This window comes from Rhamphochromis longiceps, linkage group LG10 (assembly GCF_057381845.1).
Source record: "Rhamphochromis longiceps isolate RC_006_pf linkage group LG10, R_longiceps_female_GT1.1, whole genome shotgun sequence".
Classification (NCBI taxonomy): Eukaryota; Metazoa; Chordata; class Actinopteri; order Cichliformes; family Cichlidae; genus Rhamphochromis; species Rhamphochromis longiceps.
This window is the reverse complement of record NC_140566.1, coordinates 15,780,484-15,791,280: the sequence shown is the minus strand read 5'-3', so window position 1 is coordinate 15,791,280 and position 10,797 is coordinate 15,780,484. Positions and strand designations below refer to the sequence as shown.

Sequence of the window (10,797 nt, the reverse complement as noted above, 5' to 3'; positions counted from 1 at the left end):
ATTGAGATGCGCATAAATACACTTTAAAGGTGGTTCTTTGTCATCTAGCGATGTCTTTTCCAGTTGCTGTGGAATAACTGCCTCTCTGGGGCAATGAATTGCTTGCTTGCTGCAGTCCTCTGGAATCATGACCTAAAATCAAACCCTTTGTCACTCATCATTCCCTGGTAACTATCAGACCAGAGCTCTGTCATCTGACCTGAAGCGCTTGCTGTCTAATACATGTGCACGGGGTAGCTCGTTATTGAATCTGTAATTTTTCATGTATATTTTTTGTTAAAGTGTTTCATGATTTGCAGAAAACGTCACCAAGACACATAGAGTTTCATGTTCTTTTTGTCTCTAGAGGGCACTGAAGCATTACTTTTTTCCAGCCTCCTGTAGAGTCTTTTACGGAAGAGTAGTCTGAGGGTAGCATTGCCACTCTTTACATGATAAATATTTCCTTTTAAAATAAAAGGTGCTGACAGCTGGTTCCTCAATATGAGTATCCAGGCTCGTTCACTGTGACATATCCCAACACTTGCCCTGAATGCTTTTTTTATTTGAGTTTTGGGGCTAATAGAAGTTTGGGGGTTGCAGCTCTCCTTGGTGTTGGTCTAATTCTTTCTGGGTCTGCACTACAAAATAACGATTCTCATGTATTGCCTCATTGTCTCATGCTGTAAACATTCTGATTACATTAATATAATGGTATACTTTTTTTTTTTTGCTGTATTTATTAGTCATAGCCACTCAAATGCACAGTAATATATGATTTTGAGCCACCCATCTCTTTCTTTTTTGGTTTTGATTCCAAGGAGTCAGACTTTTTTTAATTAAAAAAAGAAGCTCTTTAGCAATAGTTCCCCAGGTTTTCTGAAGGTCTTTCAAAGTTTTCTTCTTCTCTTTTTTTTGACACCAGTTGCATTTTTTTTTACAGTCTTTGTATCTGACTAATTAAAGGGGATTTTGGTTTGTTTATTTCTTTCTCTCTTTATTTGTTATGCCACTTACCAGTGATCTATGAATCATTCAAGCATAACATGACACCCAGCTCAAGGGATGAACCAGACAACTTAACATTTTTATCTTTCTATCTTTCAGGCAATATTCAAAAACACAAGTGGTCATACCAAATATTGTCGTCCAAGCTTGTTAGACTCATACAAACTCAGTTTGAAAACCATTTATGTTACCCCATGTTTCAGTTGCTGTGGCTCAAGACTTTTGCACGTTACTGTAAATAATCTGAAGAATACATAAAATATGAGAAACTGTTATGAGCGTTTATTTATTTTTTAATCATCTTTTGCACATGGAACTAACATTTGCATCTAAACATCAGAAAATGTAAAACATTTCTTGCAGTTTTTTTACACAGTTCCTCTAAACACTGTCCACTTCCTCAGTCTTAAACAATAGTCGCAAAGAAGAAGAAAAACAAGGCAACAGTAACCAGGACAGTCGTCTGTTACTTTTAATCTTAAACATCAAAGTTTGAAGCTCCAGTGTTCCTATCCATGGGATAAAGAGAAAGAGTATGTTCAGAGGGTGCAGTCATTGAGTTTTTATGTATTTGGTAATTTATTTTATTTCTGAATTCACCATGTTTTAAATTAAAGCATGCATAAAAAGTGTTATCAACAAGTTAGCATAAAGGCTAACTTCTACTACGGTGTCAATAAGCTAGCAGTTCTACTTACACAGAGGGTTAAGTAAGCTAAGCTAACGCTAGTTCCAGTTTAAGATTTTGGTGGAATTACAAAATGATAAGAATGACAACATCACGTTTCAGTAGGGCAGTCAGTGTTTTTCTTTTGTTATGAATTAGTGTGTTGTTATATGGTTGCTGTTTGTAGTCTGAAGAAACTGCGGCTAAACCTGACTTTAAACGTCTGTTTGTAAGAACAACAGCGAATCTAGCATCAAGCTAAGAGACGTCTTCGCCACTACAGCCAGGTAAGCACCCAAATCATATGTAAAAATTAATTGCTAGTTTTTCACAAAGTTTTGGTGATATTTGTAGTGTCATTTCATCGGATGAAATATGTACTTATTTAGAAATCTGGACCTTATTGGTTAAAAAAAGTATTGTGAAATTGTAAAATGTAAATATAGCACTTAACTCCAATGTTGTGAAAAAATATTTGCCCACTCTTTAATTTCTTTTCCTGTGTCATATGTGTCACACTTTAATGTTTCAGAACATCAAATAAATTTGAATACTGGGCAAAGATAATCCACATAAATATAAAATTCAGTTTTTACATGATGAATTAATTTATTTTGAAAAAAATACTATCTAAATCTGTGTTAAAAAATAATTGCCGCCCAAACCTAATAACTGATTGTACCAGCTTTGGCAGCAAGAACTGCAGTCACATGTTAGGAATAACTGTCAACGAGTCTTTGAAATCACTGTGTATGAATCCATGGTCCATGCTTCTTCCCCAGACCATCACACTTAACCAGCACCATGTTTGGCTGTTGGTATGATGTTTTTGTTTTTATCCCAGGTGTAACAAGAATTAGACCTTCCAAAACCTTTTAATTTGTCTCATCAGTCAACAGAATATTTTCACAAAATTCTTGGGGAATGCTTTTTGGTAAATTTGAGACGAGCCTTTGAGTCCCTTTTGATCAGCAGCATTTCTTTAACGATGTGAAACATGCAAGTGTGAAAAATACACACACACATACACAAAAACTGTTTCAAAGCACTGTATTGAAAACTATTTTTAGGGTTTGTTTTGACTGTCTTCAGTGCAGGACAGACAAAGCATGTCCACAAATGAGGTGATAGGTCTGCTGTTGAAAGAGCAGGAGGAAAGGGAGAAGAGGAAAAACACATCTCTCCCTACTCAAGACCTCACAGGCATGACAACGTCTGAGGTTAATCAAGGTGGGTGAAGAAAGAGCAGAATGCAGTGTTTTAAAGGTTACATTTGGTTTGAAGGATTGCTCTCTAGTGTTGACATGACTTATTCTCTTTGCTTAGACATTTCTAAGAGAGACAGCAGTGAGAACTGGATCCTCATGTCAGAGAAGAATGCGCAGCTAAAGGTAATGTAATTAAAGGGTCTAAGGCATAGTTTTTGCAAAATCAGCAGTTGCATTAAACAAAAGAAAAGAAAACTTTAGAGGTCCATCATAAGCCCATCAAAATTAGATAGAGATACAGACACTATTATTTTCTCTTACATTAGTTCTTATAATTGTACAACTATGGTTGCATATTTCAAAAATCATTGAAACTAATTTCTGTTTGAGGGGTGGCTCAAAACTTTTGCACATTGTTCTACTTCTATTAAAATGTTTAGCTTGTTTTTCTAGACCCAAGAAGAATCCCTCAATTGTAAGGACTAATCCTGAGGTCGAGATTATTTCAAAATTCATGTGAGCAAAAGTACAAATATCCTGCTCTTAAATGAAGCTATAGAGATTTTAATCTGACAAACTTTTAATTTGAATGAAAAGATGTTTGGGATTAGCCTTACTTAGGATTTCGCTACAGCCTGGAGAGACTGGAAGCGGGGGAAATAAAATCAAATTTTGTTTGTTAAAAAAGAAGGACGTATTGGCTCTTAAGCGTTATCTCTTCCTTGATTTATATTTCCTAAAATCTGGAACTATTTTTTCAATTGTATGCACATAAAGTCTAGCATATTTCATTATTTCTTTAATAAATGCGTTTTCTGTTAGAAAACAGTCATCAAAGCTTTTCTGTCTTTTAATTATGACAAATTTACAGTATGTTAATCTTATGTTGTTAAATAATCCAGTTTGATGATAAGGTGATCAGTTCAAAGATTAAGACGACCGCAAAGGCCATGACTGCACAGAAGTATGTAGTACAAAGACTTGAAGATTTCAAGGCATTTGAAGATTGCTTTTTGAAAGAATTCCTCACCTCTGTCGAGAAGAAAGTTATGGATGCCCAAAATCTGTAAGCATCAGAAAATTCCCCATATCAAAATGGGATATTTTGATATAAATATTGTTTTGAATAGGGGATGGGTTGATTTAAATATAATTTTCTGTTGTAATAACTGTAAAACTGCTTTTTTAGCAGGTTGAAAAACTCACGTAGCTCCATACAGGAAATGAATGATAAGATTGAGAAGGTCACCGATGAAACAGCAATATTAAAAAGGTATGGCTAACAATAGGAATATCATGCATGTCACTTAAATGCGGTACGCATCGGTTTAATGCATAGATCTGTAAAAGAAAGTGACAAATTTGGAATAAGTAGCATGCTAAAGCTTTCTTCTTTATAGTGAAGTTGCCAAGATTGAGAAGGTTCTGAATGAATATAAGAGGTACAGGAGAGTTCTGTTCAAGCTTTCTCCTCCCGAGTGGCAGGAAGCCCAGAAAGCAGCGACTTTAACAACCAAAGGCTTGCCAGACAGACCAGATGGTAGGAAAACAACATTAAATGGATACGGGTCAGACTGGTGTGGGTTTCTTAAATAGGAGACCAGCCTTTTATTAAAAAATAAACCGTGTCTGAGTTACTATTGAATGCATTATAACTGCTGGCATAGAAGCTCACATACATCTGATCTGTAAGTATGAACTTTAACACAGGCTTGGAGAAAGATCTGGATTCCACTCCAGATAGAGTGCTGCCTCCCACCAGTGAGTCTACACTGTTCTCAAACCACAGTGATGCCGTGTAAGAAAGCACACACACACTATCACCAGTTGGTTCTTTTCTATCAATTCTCAGGTCATTTAATTTGATTAGTTAGTTTGATTAGTTTTAGTTTTGTTGGATAATTTAATCTGTGATGTTATCAGAGCAACAGGGAGCAATGCAACAACAGCAAAGAAGGTGGTAGGAGTTCCAGCAGAATAAAACTTTTTAAAACTATGATCTTAAAATCTATTTCATTTCAGGGTGAAGAATTCCCAGCTGAATGGAAACAACACAATCTATGAGGTCAGAGTTAGTGAGTCTAAAACCAAAGATCATTAAAGCAACAGCCATTTTCATCAGGAGGCTTTATTTACAGTGCTCACTTACCTTTCCCTGCAGGACAAGCTGGAACTATATAACTTCGATCCCCTGGAGGTAATCGTCCTGCTGTCAGAGCTGACTGACCAGAACCTGTCTCTGATTCACAACATCACCAGGATGGATAAGAAAATGGAGCACACTTTCGAGGTCACCATAAAGAAAATGTGAGAATCGCGGTTTTTCTAACAGTTCTTTCAAAGCCAGGTGTACACAGCATGAATTTTGGCTTTTGTGAAGAAGTCCTCACAGTATCTTGCAGATCTCTCGTGACAGCGGTTGGTTGCTTTTTGAACTTACAATTTATGTGACTGCTGCTATGTCTGCTAACCAAGCAAAAGGAAAGCACCAAGGATAGATAGATAGATAGATAGATAGATAGATAGATAGATAGATAGATAGATAGATAGATAGATAGATAGATAGACTCTTCTTTGTGTCAAGGAAAGAGGAAGAAGAGCAGCTAAACATGCATGTAGAAGATATGAAGGAGAGAGTTGACATCAAAAAGAAGAGAGTGGCCATGCTTAAAAAGAGTGTTCGTCTCCATGAATCAATAAAGACAGAGGACCAGGTAATGATGCAGAGTGTACGTTATGCTCGACTTTTTTAATATATCATCCTATTTGAAATCAAAGCAGCCTTGGGGAACCTTTTTTTCTCTCATCTTCTACAACTGTCTTACATACAGGATATTATGTTGAATGATTTGGCGATTAAGGTGGCAAAGGTGTATTCCTCATGCGTCGATGAACGGCCGACCCAACTCACCACTTTGGAGATGCTGACTGGTTTTGAGCACCATATATCTCTGCTGTTCCAGCAAGTTGAGAGCATCCCAGAGGACGTGCTGAAAACACTGAGGAACATCAAGGACAGCGAGAAGAGGAGCAGGTTTGTCTCACTGAACGCAGATGTTTAGTAAACAGGGCTAACTTGTGAATAGTAAATTTTATCCACCTCCTTAATCTCCAGTTTTTATTTAACAATCCAGAAAGATAAAAATGGGTTTTGTTTCTGTTTATATTTTAATTCCTGTCTTTGGTGCATTGACAAAAATCCAGTATACTGTATAACTACCTCTCTTATTACATGTTGTTACACACTCCAGACAGCGAGAGGAAAAACTTAAACTGGAGATGGAGCAACACAGAGAAAGGATGAAGGAGTGCATTCAGAGATCGCTGGATGAAGCCAAGAAAACAGTGAGTCATTTAACATAGATTCATACAACATTAAATACATTCTGTACTTGCATTAAGTCAGTGTGCCACATATATAAGTGGTTGTTGTGTGATGTTAGGGGGAACATCTGTAAAAATGCAGCTCAACACAAACACACAGAATGCTCTTCTTACAATTGAGAAATGTTACCTCTAGCTTTGAGAAATAAAGACACTTAGCCTCTCAATGCTCTACCAACAAATCAATTTTAGTTAGCTTAGAAAAAAAATCTCATAGCAAGTTATATCCTACTGATGGTTAAGGCTCCACCTTTAAAATCTTATAGTATGGACGAAAGCTCATGCCCAGATGTTTCCCGGTCAAGAAGAAGATTGAAGTTGTTGATGAGGTCATCACCTTGATGGAGGACTTCCGTTCCCACCTCTTCGCCGAGGACTCAGATTAAAAATAAGTACAAATGCTCTACTTGTTACACCTGTCTGAGTCCATGTTTTCACAGGGATTGTGTGATAATCACAACTTCAGGTCTAAAAAACTGGGGAGGATGTGTAAAATGTAAATAAAAACAGAATGGAATGATTTGCAAGTCTCACAGACCAACATTTTATTTATGGTAAAACATAGAAAACTTTTAGTATTTAGTATTTTAGTATTTAATGAAATTTTCTATTTGATGGCAGCAAAACGTCTCGGAAAAGTTGGGATGATAATGACACGTAAGTGGTAATAAAAAGCAGCTGGAATCCTAAATCAGACAACGGGGCAACACTCCCGCCCTAAAAGTCCAACAACTGGTCTCCTCAGTTTGCAGACGATTGTTCTTAGAAGAAGAGGGGATTCTTCTCAGTGGTAAACGTGCCCCTTCCCAACTTTTTTGAGATATGTCACTGCCATAAAATTAAAAAAAATAGCCATTTCTTTTTTAAAATTGTACATTTTAACAGTTTGATGTTTTCTATATTCTACTGTAAATAAAATATGGGTGTATGACATTTCAAAATCCCTGCATTCTATTTTTATTTACACAGCCTTCCCAACATTTTTGGAATTAGGGTTGTAATAAAGCAGCAGTTACAGCTGATGTTCTAATTACAGCAGGGGTCATACTGACTCCTCAATAACCTGAATGTTGCCATCTAAAATCATTATTACTTAATGATCAGCCATTTGTGTCTGAATGTCAGCTCACTTGCAGCTTGGTCATGGCTACAGTTTTTCATATTAATGTGTAGTTTGAAAACTGTCTTCTCTCTTTCTGACTTTCTTAGCGGTGTAAAATCGGTGAGGTCTTAAATATTTTTCACAATGGCATAATCTCTTAGCCAGCTCAGAAGTATTAACCTCAATAGAGTGCTTACCCTCCCCATTATCATCATCATTGACCCTACTGGTGTCCCCCAATGTAGCCAACCACACTGCCCTAAACACTCACACCTCCATCATCCATTACACACAGACTGCCTCTCCTCTGATATTTGTCGCCCTATTATGGCTTTCTAGTCCTACTCTCTGCTGGTCACTGCCAATGCCTTGGCAGTTATTTCTCAGTAAATGAGTAACAGACACACACACAGACACATATACAAGCACACACAGACACAAACACAAACTGTATCAGAAGTATTGATATATAATTTACCACAATTAAATGATTTTTTTTGTAGTAATCCTTAATGTGTGAGTTTTCTTAAAGGAAAGCGAAGTTTCTTTCATATTCTGAATAAGATAAAAAGACATTGGTCAGTATGTACTTTTTCCCATGTAGTTTGTACCTCTCAAACAGATATATTCAGTGCTCTGCACCATGTGAGTTTGGAGAATGAATTTGAAGAGGTAATACATGAAAAGTAATAGACAAGGCACTCACAGGTGAAGAAATAATTTCCTGGTGTGGCATAATATTGGAACATTTAAATGCATCATTTCTTGAGTTGGAAAATGTAGTTTTTAGTCTTTACATAGTGGTGGGCTCAATGTCTTAATAAATATGACAGATAAAGATTAAGATACTTGTAAACAGTTTTGAGCTGCACTCATCAACTACTGTATTAGGTACACCTGGCTAGTACTGGGTTGGACCCCCTTTTGCCTTGTCCAACTGTAAAAAAAATATTTGCAATATTTATGTATTTTTCTTATGCTTTGCAATGGCGATGCTGAAGTTTAACAGCACTGCTTCTTTTGTGCTTAAAGAAATCATTACAATTTACCATACCTTATCATTATAAAGCTATCATTAAATTATCCAACTGTTTTCTTCTTATCCTGTTTACAATGGGCCTTCACAAAACACAAAAACTTCAATTTTCCCATAGCAGAGCACAGCACATCACACCGCAGTGGGAAAAATAATCAGCCAGAGCTTAAAGCTGTATCAAAAGCCTCACAGTTCCTGAACAGCCGCCTTCAGAGGGGGTGACTCTTAGAATGCCTCAGCTTGTTTGTCTCATGGTTTAAGTGGTGCACATAGCCATGGAAAGATCATTAAATCACTGTTTTACCACTTGGCTTAATCCCCACAACAAAGGGAGAAGATACAAAAAAAAAAAGGAGAAACTGGAGAGAAAAAAAATGGTGGGTGAGATTAAGTAGAAACTTGATGGATCTAAACTGACGGCTCTGTTTCCCAGCGTTGCCAAGGGGAGTTAAGAATCTTGATTCCACATCTCCCAGTCTGAAGAGTGGCTGCTGAACGGACGTTCCCCGTTTACCCCTGCAGTGGCTACACCCTCCCTTGTAGTGTCCGCTGCTGTGGCCATCTGCCGGATTACCCAGCAGGATATATTTTTATAGAGAGCATCCTATTCATATCCTGCCTGCAAAGGTTTACATTAAGGTTGAACTCGGGTGCACTTACAATGGCAGATGAAATAGGCTCTATCCTTCTTACAGCACCCCTCCCCATCTTCTCACTGTTTGGCAGACAGATAGCAGTGGGTTGAAAGGGGGGGCTTCACTGTGGCATGAAAGAGGATCTCATGCGATGCCACTGTCTGCTGCTGATTTTTTTTCAGGCACTGACAATAAAGTGGTGCCCAGCATGAAAAAAAACATTTGTATGTGCCAAGTGCGATTGTTTCTTCTAATAGGCATCAACAGGCCAACTTCGCCGTGTTACCATACAGGTGAACTCATTCCTGGGAAAATGTTTTTCTCTTTCTCAGCCTCGTAGGCGCGATGGCGTCCCCCTTTTTCCTCGGCCTAACGGGATTAGTCGTGCCAGTGCTACCCCGGCTGTCACGGTACTGTCTACTTCCCATCTCTCTTCTGGGCCTCTAATGTGATTAACCCATTCCCTGTGGTCCAAATGGTTCTGGAGGGTGGGTAGAGGGAAGGGGGTGGAGTGGAGCGCCCCCTTGGCATGTTCCACCCCATGGCTAACGCACCATCATTGGTACTTTTGTCGGGCAGGAAGGACTGAGGTCGGAGGTCTGTTAGGGCGTGCAGATGACTACAAGTGTGTAAAGAAAGAACTCATAGTCGCTGACACCTACATGTAAGGATGTCACTGAAATCATTTTAGCGGTCGTTTTATATCAATTTCCTTAAAATCACCATTATGGACCCTCGGGCTTTTAAGGCTTTCAAAATCTGGTTCTTGCCTGTTTAAGCCTGATCATATTCCATTCAGGCACCTCAATTAGTAATGAAAATCTGTTCAAGCTGATTTGTATTATGACTTTTGCTTTCAAAGACTGCAGCCCTGAATATTGACTGCTTTTTAAGCGGAGACAATAATAATTGCCTACGCCCATCATCTTGTCAAACGTCAGCGTTGCGGGGCTTCGCCTGTTTAACACATGTCACGCTCATTTTCAACTCATCTGCTGCAAGTCTTCTTCAGGGCATCTGCTGCACGCCGAGGATCACATGCCCTTTACCACTGCTCAGAGGGAGAAGCCTCAGACCCAAGAGCGACATACAAAACCCAGAGCTGAAATCACCTTTACAGTGGCAAGCACTTGTCACTACACATTATATATCTGTGCGGTGACATACGGCATACTGTAGCCTCTCAGTATAATGAGGAAAATTCATTAACATGTGCGTGTTAACTGTTATGTTAACAAATTAGATTCCTGATGAAAAGGCCAGACTCTAGACAAGTTTGTTGTTTACAGGAAAAATGACACTATTAAAAAACATGAAAACTTTTCTTTTATTATAATCATGTTTATTCAATTACACCTTACCTCAAAAATGAAAAACTACTTGCTATTAGGTCTTTTGAAATTTTTTTGCTACATAGTAGTGTTTTTATATTGAAAGTTTGCAACAAGCTACACAATTATATTATTATGAGAACTTTATTAAATAGATTTTAATAAGTATCTGTTAATCCTGGTTGAAGTTTGAAGAGTACAGATGATAGAACAAAACTGCCAACCTGGTCCAACGACGTCTATCCTCACGCTGCGTGCAGAAGGGTTCACGTGAGTCCACAGCCGTGGTCGGGCGACAGCACGGAGAATTAGGAGTCTTAATTAAGATTTTCTTACACCTCTACATGTGCTGTTCGAAAGCGAGACAACAGGCTTGAATAGGGTGGGGGCACGGTGGATTTTTAAACAGCTGCCTGCACTGAAACAAACCCCAAAGTTGATGTGAGG

General features: G+C 38.1%; 1 protein-coding gene across 1 annotated transcript; it reads left to right on the top strand.

The window, feature by feature from the left end:
* The first annotated feature begins 1,417 nt into the window (after positions 1–1,417).
* LOC146660542 (cilia- and flagella-associated protein 100-like) lies at positions 1,418–10,062 on the top strand. Its single transcript, XM_085420460.1, has 14 exons — positions 1,418–1,520; positions 1,889–1,941; positions 2,747–2,884; positions 2,981–3,045; positions 3,765–3,928; positions 4,052–4,135; positions 4,263–4,402; positions 4,573–4,660; positions 4,885–4,927; positions 5,024–5,169; positions 5,447–5,576; positions 5,694–5,896; positions 6,114–6,207; positions 6,513–10,062. Exons 3-14 carry the CDS (start codon positions 2,764–2,766, stop codon positions 6,630–6,632), a joined length of 1,398 nt encoding a protein of 465 aa, XP_085276586.1. The 5' UTR covers positions 1,418–1,520; positions 1,889–1,941; positions 2,747–2,763; the 3' UTR covers positions 6,633–10,062.
* The last annotated feature ends 735 nt before the right edge of the window (positions 10,063–10,797 follow it).

Coding starts and splice junctions, on each gene's coding strand:
- LOC146660542 (XM_085420460.1), top strand. CDS start 2,764: ATGTCCACAAATGAGGTGATAGGTCTGCTGTTGAAAGAGCAGGAGGAA. Junction 5,170..5,446: donor GAGGTCACCATAAAGAAAAT/GTGAGAATCGCG, acceptor CTTTGTGTCAAG/GAAAGAGGAAGAAGAGCAGC. Junction 5,577..5,693: donor CAATAAAGACAGAGGACCAG/GTAATGATGCAG, acceptor TCTTACATACAG/GATATTATGTTGAATGATTT.